Raw genomic sequence first — 14,335 nt, forward strand, 5'->3', positions numbered from 1 at the left:
TGCTCTCTTTAAATGTTTACATTTTTATCGTGTTTTTGTATCTATTTATGTATTTATTATGCATTTATGTGTTTGAAATTCATATTAGTATAAAAACCAGATTATTTTTTAGCATATTTTAATAACAAATTCTTTTCCTCCAGCTATTCTATTATTATACAAGCTATGTTATATATTTTTAAAAGTAAAAAGAAAACTATTTTTTTTGCTGGCTATAATTTTCTGAGATATGCGATACCGAATCCTCAAAGCAGTTTAGTTTTTTCATTTCGCTTCTCAAGCAGATTTATTTACTTATTTTGCTAATTTAATATTTTACTGAATATCTAATCCTTAGAACACCATTGGGTGTGTAAATTGCAAAAAAAAATAAAATAAAATAAAACTTCATTCAATTGGAAAACATTAAAAAATAACATTAACCTTATTCTATGTCTAGGATAGAAATATTCCGTGTTGTTTGATAAGTCTTTACTTTGTAATTACATGCGATTTGAATATACTTACAAAGCATGCTATCTGGCCTATCTCCAAGATATTCTTGGACATTCTCGTAAGCAGAACATTAATTCATTTACACATGAGTAATCTTACTGCTTAAACGCGATTTCACACCCTGTTTATCATAAGCATTTATCTTTTATGGCTTCCTTCTTCCAGCCAAAAGACTGTGCAATTTAATTGTACAAATAAGATTTGTCAAAATATATATATAAAGATATATATAAAAAAGACACTTTTTTTTATATCTCTTATTCGAATGGATGTTGCGTCGTCGATTATACATATACTGTATATTAAATTCAAACTACATTTTAAACACACACACACACACACACACACACACACACACACACACACACACACACACACACACACACACACTGTTATTATTAAGATTGGAATGGGAGCATATCTGTCGTATTTAAGCAATAGATAAAATTTCTGCTCTGTTTCATTTCCAATGTTCTCCATCTTGAAGTCTTTACTCCGAGCATGGCATATAACTAACGTGAACGCGGAATCCATTCCATCAACTCACTGGCCACACATGCGCCGTGTGCAGAACTTTCGTAAATGACCTTTATACTACGGAACAAAGAGCATGTCAATTAGCAGTGCATGTAGGCAATTTGATAATATTTATCTTACTTAAAGTGATTTCGCTGTTAGAAGTTATGAAGTGGTACCATTGATTTCATGAATAGAAATAAGCCAAAGGAGAAAGAATGCCTACGAGGGCACAGAAGGAATAGAATTCATGAGGTTGCTAATCTAAATGGCCTTTAATAAGAATAATAATAATTCATAAATACACAACACTACATTAAACGGTCTGCCATCAAAGAAACGTAATTTGAAATATTTAATGTATCATTATTCTCGATTTTATTCATGATTTCAGTTATTATAGCAATGTTACTAAGCGAAGATCGATAACTTTTAATGTCATCTCTTCCTTATTTAAGTCCTTACGATACTAGTTTAATATGGCATGGGAGTAGAAGAATTTCAGTATCATCCGACAACAAAGCCATCATCAGGTAGGATAGTCATTAAGTAGAGTGTTTACTTACTTCCTTGAAATGGGGAAGCATTCGCCTCTCAAGGTCGACTACCCTGACCGAATTCAGGCCGCTGTGCCTCATCAAACAGAGAGACTATCATTCCTCGGGGTCTTAGGAAGTCAAATGGTTGATGTGAACGGCAAGTTATGTTTGCTTGTAGTGTATTTATCGGGAGTAGAATCAAATAAGGTGACAATACGATGTTACTTATTTTAAAGTTGTACACTACAAAGTTAACTCATGATAAAGGTAACTCTGCTCGCAACGTTCAGAAACTATAGTTTCTCAATGAAGACCTTGATTTGCTTTATTTAATAAACAGGAGTGGACAAAGAGTGTGGATAATTCATTATTTTGTTCATCGGTCATTAATAGAATGTGTGTAACGATTACTATTATTAAACTTTGGCCAGTGGATTCTGATTGTGTAAGAACTCCCCATCATAATGGTCACAAAGCTCTCGCTTACCCGAAGAGTGGTTTTTCCGGATTTTTTTATTTTATTTATTTATTTATTTATATTTTTAATCTGTACTTACGTGACGAAACCTTTTCAAACAAGTATATTGCGCAGTGATCATAATTCCGGTCTAACAGTGTCAAGAACGCTAAGAATGCTGTTAGTTCGAAGAAGAATATATTTCAGATTGATTTCGACACTTCTGTTATTGAAATATAAAGACTTTTGAGTTTTTCTAACAATCGTAAGTGTGTGTGTGTGTGTGGTGAAAAATAATTTTCACCTTAATAAAAATAACCGGCATTTATACCTCTAAGGTTTGATAAAGATAGAACTATTAACCCTATTTAATGGGCTACACCAGTGTTTCGCAACGTTTTTTGAATCATGCCCCACCTCAACGCCCCAAATATTTTGATGCCTCCTCTCTAGAATAATAGTCAGCCAAGTTCTGAAAAAGAATAATATAAATATCTACTTTAAATTAAAAAAAAAAAGGAACACAGGTAAAACTATTTTTAATTTGACTTTCTTCAATGAATATAAATTTTATATTACACTTTGTACATTATAAAAAAGGAATACATGGATAAGAAATCAAACCAAAGTCTCTGACATCATAGGAAGAGTGAAACATTTGAAGTGGCAATGGGCTGGGCATATTGCTCGAAGACAACATCAACGATGGACAAAAGAAGTATTGGATTGGATTCCACGAGAGGAATAACGACCACGACGTCGACCTAAATCACGGTGGATTGATGATATCATCAGATTTACAAGAGTGACATGGAAAAGGAGAGCCATGGACAGAGAGTTTTGGAGTAATCTTGGAAAGGCCTTCATCCAGCAGTGGATCGACAATGGCTGATGATGATGCTGATGATGATATTATAAAACATAAATCGAACTGAACTCGGGAAAATAAAATCCAAGTTAATGCGATCCTTGAGCTTGATGTCTGCTGCAAAGAGTTTTTATTTGAGGTACTAATTTAGTCATTTTCAATCTCAAATCCCCATGGTTTGTATATCCAGATGATAAGAAAAAAATAAAAAATCTTGGTTCGGTAGATTGAAAAATAATCGAAGAGGATTATTTTTTTCAACAACCCGATAATCCAGATTATTATTATCTCGAATAAACCAGAAAATTTCAGATTAATATTAATTTATGCGACCTAACTTATTTATTGGCTCTACACAAATATAAATATTTCCTTGCTGCTAACCATAATGCATATTCTGAAAATGTTAGTAACGATTGTAAACGTAGAGCTAAATTTATGTCATGAGGATTTTCCTCTACTAATAAGCTATGAAAAATCGACCATAAAATTTATGTTCGACCGTGAAATTCATTTCCCTGTAATATGCAGAGACTTCCTTATAAGTCTATAAGCGTTAGCGATCAACATCTTAAATTCAAATCGTTCAAGTAAAAAATGGGAAACGACCCTTTACCCCCTTTATTCTTTTATTCAATAAATAGAATACATAAATAGCGTTTCCCGTATATTAATACTTTATTAGAATATATATAGAGAGAAACCACCTCTCCGGTAATAACATACAGTAATATAAAGCATATCAAAAACAGTAATGTGTTGTGTATTTTATTGCACGATAATAAAATATAAAACATCCTTTTAAGTAACTAAAGGTGTTAATAAAATATCCTATTTTGTTTGTACTTTATGATGGAAAATAGTGTCCATAATAATATTGGTTCATATTTGATATGCAATATTTGTTTTATTGTTTATTTTCGACGGAAGCGACGCCATGTTACTTGCACATATTTTTTTAATTAATTCATTTACTTTTTATCTATTTATTTTTTAATAATTTATTTCAAAATGAAATTAATAATAATAACAATAATAATAGCAATAATAATATATGAAATAATATACTTCCTGTTCTGGGGGGATAAAATCCCCCTTCCGTATTAGAGCAGAAGGAGAATCCATTCCGATAATAGGGTAATCGATCCGTCTTCTGGGATGAGTTGTTTATTATTACACGGGAGAAAATTAACTTCTCTTTTATGATCATTGTAGTTTTTAAAGTGGTAACTATTCTACTTGTATAACAGTTGGAAAATTTTACGTATAAAGCGCGTGATTTCACGTGTTGGTGACTAATTCGTACACTGCCTTAAATCTTTCTCCCCTTCAACACGAATTGACTCTTCTTGGCAGTCTGTCAACGACAACTCTCGCTTATGTGGTCGGACTATGTTGTATTTATCTTTAGAGACTCTATATTTTCGTTCCCGATGATTGAAGAATAAGGTTCGTGATGGCGACTCGCGTGTTAGTGTTTCATGCATTATTGATGGTGAATTGTGAATTTGATTGATATGTTTTTTAGCGATTTATGCTTATTCATTAGTAATAGTAATTAATTGCTTGCTACCATAAACAGACACTTTATTTTTCCATAGTGGTTTATCCAGGTAAGTCAATTGAAATTACAAGGGCGATACGCTAGGCCTACTGCCGCTAGTATAGCCATTGTTTCATATCTTGTAATCATAAGCAACTATCTATTTGTTATCGTGACAAGGACAAGGCATGCCCTGCCCCACAGAACAGACTTTGGGGCTAATCATGGAGGCACCATATGAAGAACTAAATTTCAAAAAAAACTTCTGGCTATCTTCAAACATGTAGGCAATCTACTGCACACTAAATGGCCAGCTAAAGTCGTAATTCATCAAATAAAAGAGGTTGATTCGGATGACCCTCAACTGTCTGAACTTCTTCTCAGTATCCATCAAGATAGCACCAGCGTAATACAAACAACTGCTGATGACAATTCCATTGCAGATCATAGCGATTATCAGGATGTTCGCGTTCGCAAAAAAACGCAAAACTGCAGCCTCTGAACCACCCAAAGCGGATCGAATGGAAGAAGACAGTCCTGACCCGGACTCTCCTACCTCCTCAAGGGAAAAGATACCTCCGATTATTCTGCTAGAAAAGAAAAAATGGATGTCCCTAAGGACTATGATGTCCAATTTAAAGATTTCATACAGTCAAGCAAAGAATGTCAGAGAAGGTATTAAAATACAGGCTCAGTGATGGATTATCGAAGGTTGACTGGTGAATTGGATGCCAAAGGTATACAGTATCACACCTTTTCACTAGGATCAGAAAGAAACATCAAGGTAGTAATTAGAGGTGTCTCGGAAGACGTATCTATAGAAGTGGTTGCGGATCTACACCACGAAGACCTGCCACCCGTTAAGGTCAGTAGAATGACCAAAAAGACAAGACTCCAATGCCACTGGTTCTAATTGAGATCAGTCAAGCTTATAAGCACATATATGATCTGACATCCATCTGTGGACTAAAAATTACTACAGAACCACTAAGAAAAAGAGCTTCAACAGGACAGTGCCACAGATATCAATGATTTGGCAATGCCCAGAAGATGTGCAGGGCTGAATTCAGATGTGGGGTTGCCCACCCACCAAATACATGCACTAAACCAAAATCTACCTCGGCTAAATGTGCCAATTGTGGCAGGCCTCACACTTCCAATTACAAGGGATGCGCTCACAATCCAAGAAATAGAAAATCAAAGCAGAAACATTTTCTTCCTCACTCAGCACACCTACTTCAGAGATTACTTCACAGTTTCCTGAAGTTCAATATGAAAGGTCACACGCCCTTCAGACGAAGCCAGAGGTTCCCAAAAGAGACTCCGCAACAACAATCTAGGACATATGCGGATGTAATTCGTCCTAAACTGTCATCCCGTGAACAGACAACACCACACACAAATCTGACAGCTATCATTACCTCTTCTCTCGCAAATATGCTGTTGGATTTTAGCAGATCCACCCCTTCACAAAGTTCTACTAACAGATTTCTAAAGGACACACAAGCAATTATTTCAGCGCTCACTAATGAACAGTAACAAATTAAAACCAGAATCTCTAGAGATCATTGCGTGGAACGCGAACGGCCTGAGGAGTAAGCTTTTGGAACTTCAAAATTTCGTCCAAAGACATCAGCCAGATGTCCTTTTACTAAATGAGACGCTTCTAAGACCTTCAGCCAACCCCAAAAGTTGTGGATACCAACTGTACAGAGCTGATAGACTATCTCAGTGGAGGAGGCACGGCAATTTTCATTAAAAACTTCATCTCTCATCACTCCATAAACATCCCTCTTGCCACCAACCTCGAGGTCACCGGCAATGAGATTCTCACGAGTTCTGTCGGCAAATTAAAAATCTTCGCAGCATATCATCCTCCACAAAAATCATTACTGTTCTCGGATTTGAACGCCTTATTCGATACCGGAGAGCCTATCATTGTGGCAGGCGATCTAAATGCCAAGCATTCAACCTGGAATAGCCATTCCACCAACAAAAATGGACAGATACTACAAAACTATGCTGGTTTCAACAACCTTCATGTAATAGGTCTCGCTGACCCCACCCATTACAACACTTATGGTCGGGCTGATGTGTTGGACATAGCCATATTACAGCACATCAGACTCCAATACAATTTAATGACGATTAACGATCTGTCATCAGACCATAACCCAATACGGTTAAAATTGGGAAACCTTGAAAAATTATCCCCCCCCTCACTCATTCATTCATTGGGAAAGGCTCCAAGGTACTTCCAAAATATATTGATCCTATTCCCATCATTAAATCAAGAGGAAATTGAAATGGCTGTGTTAAAAATCTAACAGAACAGATTAAAGCAGCCTGTGCAGCAGTTACTACCCCTTTAACTACTCGTAAATCCAACCACTTGCCAGAAGATATTATGAATCTGATTAGAGAAAAAAATAAGGCAAGAAAAAGATACCACAACACCAGGGCGCCGCAAGAAACGGATCTTGAACAGGTTCAACTCTGCAGTGAGAGATGCCCTCTCAGCCCATAGAACTCAACTCTGGGAAGAAAAACTGACCTCCATCTCTTCTGATAACGACTCCATATGGAATCTCATCCGAAAGATTAAAAACAGAAATAAAACTCTTCCTCCCCCCCCTCCAAACAGATTCAGGTCTCATCCACACTGATGCTGATAAAGCTGAAGCAATAGCAAATCATCTTGAAAAACAATGTAAACCTGCATACGATCACTTCGATTTCAATCATATATACAAGATCCACCATAATGTCAGATATTCACTCAATTCTGCTTTCACATATTCCACTCAAATTGCACCCATCTCATCTGCTGAAATATATGCTATTATTAAGAAGTTCAAGAACAAAAAGGCTCCTGGACCCGATGGTATCTCTAACAAAGTAATAAAGCGTCTACCACGTAGAGCTATTGTCCATCTGACAAATATAATTAATTCCATCCTTCACTACAAACATTTCCCTTCCCACTGGAAACTGGCGGACATAATACCCATCCATCAACCTGGAAAAGATTCTAGATTGCCTCAAAATTACAGACCAATCAGCCTCATCTCAAATCTCGGCAAAATTGCCGAGAATGTAATTCTTACCAGACTCCAATATTCAGTACTCCGACTAAATATCCTGCCTCAGGAGTAGTTTGGCTTCCGAAAATCTCATAGCACCGCGCAACAAATACACAGATTAGTGGAACACATCATCATGGATTTTAACTGGCGTCAATGCACTGGGGATGTTTTCCTTGACATAGCCAGTGCATTTGACAAGGTTTGGCATTATGGTTTGCTATACAAACTGATATCATCTGGTGTACCAATCGGAATCATTCATCTTATAAAGGCATACCTCTACGATAGGCGCATGCAAGTCAGGTTGTGTGGGGTAGTCTCGACACAAAAACGCATCTTGGCTGGAGTTCCACAAGGATCCTTACTAGCACCAATCCCATTCTCCTTATACTTGTATGATATAGCGCACAACCCATTATCTTCAATTAAAGCTCTATACGCTGATGATACAGCGATATTGGCCAAATCTTTAAAGCCTCACCTAGCCATCAAGAAAATGCAAGAAAACCTATTGCTAATCGAACAATATTTCTCCAAATGGCTACTCCAAGTGAATCCCCTGAAAAGCGTAGCCGTCCTATTCTCTAGAAGATCAGTGCTTCCTAAAGAAGATATTCTCCTTTTCAACACTAAAATTCCTTGGAAAACTGAGATCAAATATCTTGGTGTAATATTGGACAGAAAACTGACTTTCAGCTCCCATATCAAGACTCTCTGTGCAAACACATCAAAAACCATAGTCCAGCCCTACCCGCTAATTAACAGAAGCAGTAAGCTGAGCACCAGAATCAAACTTCTCATATACAAACTGATGGTTCGTCCAATACTCATCTACGCTTCACCGGCCTGGAGTCATACTTCAAATACTAATATTCTCAAATTACAACGTATCCAGAATAAATGTCTCAGAGTGATCCTGGGCGCCTCATGATTCATCCGAACTCTCAAGCTACACCGGGACACAAATGTCCCCTATATTTACACTTTCATGCAGACTACAGCAATCAAATTCTTCTCAAAAGCATCTGTGCACCCTAACAAACTGATCCAACTGACTGCAGATTATGACGCAATGGATTATTTCAAACACAAAAGACCTAAAGCCATCCTAAACTTCAGCACTGAGGTCTAATCTCCTAGCCCACTCAGGGCGAGCAGTTAGCTCATAAACTTTCTCCACTCACAGTTTCTATCAAGATAGCCGGGAATATGAAAGGTTTTTGCTTCACCCCTTATGTCAGTAAAGTTGATATGATATATTTTCATTTGATTCCCTTTGTGCAACATTCACTTAACACCTTAAGAAAATAACGTGCGTTTTTGCGTGCGTATAGCGAGCATATTATGGTCGCATTGTAATTAGCAAGTTGTAACGTGTGCAACGCCAGGGAATTCTGAAATTTGGTTAATTGGCTGTTCAATTACAAAGGGCAAAAGCTGTAAGTTTACTGATTAGGCCTCTATATTGGATCCAATCAAATTCATTAGAAATAATCAATGCGTGATGTAGGCTAGGTGATCCGCTGAGGATCGAAATTAATATTAATATAATATTAATTGCCTTTTTTCGACGGGTTCCCGAGTGAGTCGATCTCTGGCACGGGCAAGAGCGTTTTTTCTCCAGGAAAACACGAGTTCAAGGGTTTTTGTCCCGTAAACTCAAGAAAATCGACCGTAGAACCCACATTATTTCAGACTTTACATACGAGTGTTAGGGTTAGGGACCACGAGATGGCGGCACTTGTTGAGCCGTCTCTCTTCACTCCATGCGGCTTAATTAGTGATATCCTTGGGCCAGCTATCTCTGATTGGGTACCAGTGGAGATTGAACTGCCCACTCAGTCTCCAAAAGTTAGATACGGCTAAACGGCCTCTCCTACTCCCTATATACGGGAATAAAAAGGCGTTAGCTGATTTTAAAAAAAAGATAAAAAAATCTCTTAAGATAAAAAATGCAAAGTTACTTTTTGCAATATCTCTAACACTGTTGCTTAAAATTTAGTCGACAATCAACAGACCGTTTTTGAATCGGCCCACTGACTAAATTTGATTAATTATGAATCCAACTTTAACGTTTAAATTAAAATTTAATGTCATATTGCATGACTACAGTTGTTTTAATTCTGAAATGGTGAATAGGAAAACAATCAATCGAATGCGACATCAAAAATCGTACATCTTTGTAATACAATATTTGAATTGCATTATTTTTAATTGGCCCAATCAGGGTACGTGCTCTACTGTTAGTTACTTCATCGTGATTGTGAGATCAGTGTCTCTGTCTTCCTGTTTCGAATGTTCTTCTGAGTCACGTACAAAGTGTGAATCCATTACTCACTGACCTCTTTATGCATTATAAAAGCTAAGTTAAAGTTTATAACGTATATCGTCATCACTCCTAACTGCTTCCAACAGGAAGTAATGCTGTGATAAAAAAAACAAGATTTCTTTGAACATGGCAAATAGTTAGGATGAGTATACTGATATTGACGACTCTAAGAAGTTTTTATGGGAATTTGAAAAATAATTTAAGAATTTCCCCATAGTAAAATTATATTTTCTCCAGCAAGGTAAGTTCCTTTTGCAAATATTTATTGGCTACTAAATTTTAAATATCGTTATGCTTCACAGACGATGTGATAATAAAGGGGTTTCGTTAAACTTAACCTGCTTGTAGTATACTTTTAGCAACTCTTGTTCGAAGTCCCTCTAATATTGTTTCCACTCTAACGTTACTGAGGGTGGGGGGGGGGGGGGGTCTGGAAAGTACTGATAAACACAGAACAAAAATGATGTTAAAGTAACTGATATCAGTTGCTTTAGTATCATTTTTTTTTCTAGGTGTTTATCAGAACTTTCCAGACTCCCCTCATAAACATCGTATTCTTCCTGTATCATATTTTTTAATTTAATTTTTAAAATATGTTCCGAGATTTAGTTTGGTTTCGAAATAAACAGCTAAAATCTATTGATGCGATTTGGAATTCAAGTTTTTCTTATCGTGAATAAAAAGCTTATAAAGTCTAAGATCATTTTATGAGTTAGATAATGTCATCTAATCGAGACCTTGGCACAGTATTTGATTTGGTTTCTCGAGAATAGGAGGGTTGGCTTTATCGTTCACTCCTGAATCTGCCACTGATATAATTCTACAACAGTTTATTCATTTTCGACTGCACAACTTTTATAAATCCATAAAAGGAAAATAGATGCAATGCATGGGGTCCTCATTATAGTAGGCATTCAACAAGGTGATCAGAAGGAAGGCCAGACCGTTTTCTAGCTGTCAACAAAACCTGACAGTCAGATAATTAAGACAGAACTGAAGCGTAACCTTCGTTTCAATAGTCAAACAGTTAGTCTCAAACAGCAGATGGCAGAGTGGTAATTATGAGGTTGTTAAATAGATAATTCTTCTGCTGTGTCAAAATTAGGTCATTGCCATTAATTATTGACTAATATTTTTTCTTAATTTACAGCTTTATTATCACGTTGCCATTTTAAAAGTATGTATAACTGGCAAAATAGCAGTCATCAGAAATTATGAAAATATTTTTTTTTTAATCTACCGCTTGGTCCTTTATATTTGTTAAAATTTATATGTAGTACTCTTGAAACTATTGACTGTGAAATATTTCTGAAATAACTTTTGGAGACTGAGTGGGTAGTTCAATCTCCACTGGTACCCAATCAGAGATAGCTAGCCCAAGTCTATCACTAATTAATCGGCATGCAGTGAAGAGAATGGCTCAATAAGTGGCGCCATCTCGTGGTCCCTAACACAATATATTTAATGTCTGAAATAGTGTGGGTTTTACGGTCGATAATTATGTAAATAATTAATAATGTAAATATTATTAATCAGAAAGTAGTGCAACGTCACTTTAGTCTCAAACACTCAAAGAAAAATATTTATAGATACAGAAAAATATATCGGACGAATAAAATAATAAATATATTATTTATAAAACGTATAAAAATAATACATATGGATACAAAAATATCCCTGATGGCGTCTATTTTTTTATTTTTTATTGTTAATCTCATTCATGAATATTTGTAAATTATCGTGAATTTTTTCGTGAAATATATATATAATATTTATATATATATAGATTAAAAAAAGAGATTCCAAAGAGTTTCTATCAATAAGAATTGTACATAGAACCTGTTTGTAAATCTCTCTGTATGATATTAAACCTTGTCATTGTCAAAAAATTATTATTATTATTATTATTATTATTATATGATTTACGTTGTGATGTTGTTTAGAATTTATTATCTTTAAATTGCGATATATCTGAGCGTCTCGGCTTGTTTATGCGACATTTTTCACAATGAGGAACAAAAACTTAATGATGTCTGGAAATGTCTAGAACTGATTCTCTAAGATTACTTAACGATAACTAGTTTATTTGGATCTGCTGAGGTGTATCAGGAAACGATTAGAATTACAAGGAAGAGAATTTTGAACGGGTAAGAATAAGGTGACCTACAATGCATTCTATTAAGCTTTTTTTTTCCCCCTCTTTAGTTGCTATATACTGTATACTCCACTTCTGTCTTACGATTCAATTTTCGAATATTATACTACACAGTTTTACAAAATATACCAACCAGGGGCGGCTCGTGCATAGGCAATGCGGAACTACAGCACCCCCAATTTTTCTCGATATATAAATATATTTATTAATTTATTTATATTTGCTTGTAATATTTAATTTTATCATCAACAATCCTATACAATTCTCTTATTTTGTATAAAAAATAATTAAAATCCATCTTCTAGCACTCAGGAGGGCGCTAGCAGCACTGTGTTTACCACAGTGTCATATTGCTACGCGCACAAGCATATACACGTCATAAACTAAGGTTCATAAATCTTAAGCTACTCTATAACCCTTTGAAATTCAGCTAGTGTGCTTAAAAATCGAAATTATTAAAATCAAAAGAAGACAGAGCCTTCTTACTTAATATTATATTATTATTTTTTAAAATAATTTTCAGTAATTTATATATGCACGTATCAAGAGTTCACTTATTAAAAATAAAGCTTAAAAATATAGCCCTAAATTCTTGTAACAAGAGCAGAACAATCGGTATTATATGTATTATCTCTTGATTTATTTTCTTATATGTAATATCTTTATATGCCGTTATTCTAATTTAACTGTGCATGCTTTCTCTCTCTGAACCTTTATTGCTTATATTATTACGTACTATGCTTATCTATCCTTTGCACTACGAGTCTTATGTCTGAGATACTAGAAAATTTAGTTAATTTAGACTGCGCCACTAATATCATTTAAATAGAATAAAACTCAATAATACGGCCGGCAGATTTCTCTCTCTAACACAAATTCCTTCAATAAAACTTTACACCAGGGGTCGCCAAACTTCTTTAATAAGAACCGCGCACCGCACGTGTTGCAATCTCGCTCCTGCCAAAAATAAACAAACAAGCTGCACTCTTTTAGCAAAAAGAGCAAAACAATTTATTTACGTTACTATGAAATATACACGAATTTAAACATTAGGGAGATTGCTTTCTCTATCCATTTATAAAATCTTTAGCATAAATTATAACCTATTTACTTTAACATTAATTAATCTCTTTAATTAAAAAATTTATTAACTCTCTGCTTACAAATTCAACTTATTAAATTCTTAATTTACTCGCAAAGAGGTCAAAGTTATTTTTACAAATTAGATATCAACTTCCAGCACGCCAATTGACTCTCTTTAGGAGTTATTTACAAAAATATCTAGTACAAAATGATTATTGTTTTGTTTTTTTTAAAAAATCCATTAAGCTATAATGTTCCCCGTTACAATGTGTACAGGAATATGTGCGCATCATTGTTTTGTAGCCTTTTGTTAACAAATCTCAAGGATAATTATAACATTAAATTAATTTATCCATACGGAGAGCCACCACAGAAGCCTACAAATGCATATAAATATAACCACGCAGCGTATATTCTACGCAACTCTTCCCACCAACTTCCTGTCATTCTTATTAATTTTTCTTGTTTCTGCGACTATCATAAAGATGTTCTTGACCTCGTTTGTCGCCCGCAATGCCGGCCAAGGAGTGCTTCTTTCAGTTTTTCCTAGAATATAAATTTACAGCAAGGCAGAATAGGCCATCGGGCAAATAGCGACTCACGAAGATTTTGCCCAATGTATTTCGATGCCACGAATAAAATCAGCCATCTAACACGGTCATTCATTCCTCTTGCAGGTTTTTTCTTGGTCAACACGTTGAAAGTGCCCCCTAGCATTAGTTTCTGCATTTAATCATTCGTTTGGTCAGGGTTAGTAGGTTGAAAAACGTTTTATGAGGAAATGAGCCACGTAATTTAAATCCATGCAGTTCTGAAATTTTTCATATTTTAAAAAGAAATCAGCGAATTCTAACTGAATATCTCAATAAGAAAAAGCAGATATTTTTAAGGTATAAAATGAAATCCGACGTTTTTTTTTTTAAAAAAAAAGGGAAAAATGAAATTAATCAGATCAAGCGTTTTTTCTTGTTTATTTGATAAAATAAGGTTAATTTAAAATAAGATTATATTAAATAAGAATTATTAATATGACATACCTGCGAGAATATTTTGAAGGTTAAATAATAATAATAATAATAAAACATTATTATTATTATTATTATTCAGAGACAATTCCAGCGAATCAGAGACTCATCGAGAGAAGCCACATACTATACATGCACCAGTACCATACTTGTTCTTGAATTCATTCACACTGCTTGCACACACAACATCCAATGGTAATCGATTTCAATCACGCACCACCCTATGACAAGAAAATCTA

General features: G+C 35.0%; 1 protein-coding gene across 1 annotated transcript in view; it reads left to right on the forward strand.

Moving 5' to 3' along the window:
* The window catches only part of LOC150092326 (uncharacterized), a 279,626-nt gene that overhangs the window by 245,569 nt on the left and 19,722 nt on the right, over nucleotides 1–14,335 (forward strand). The window contains exon 10 of the mRNA XM_090414847.1: nucleotides 2,959–3,014. Within this exon, the coding sequence (XP_090270973.1) occupies nucleotides 2,959–3,014 (56 nt within the window). The remainder of the gene's footprint in view (nucleotides 1–2,958; nucleotides 3,015–14,335) is intronic.

This window comes from Typopeltis vanoorti, chromosome 26 (genome assembly GCF_054136105.1).
Source record: "Typopeltis vanoorti isolate ZY-2024b chromosome 26, IOZ_Tvanoo_1.0, whole genome shotgun sequence".
Classification (NCBI taxonomy): Eukaryota; Metazoa; Arthropoda; class Arachnida; order Uropygi; family Thelyphonidae; genus Typopeltis; species Typopeltis vanoorti.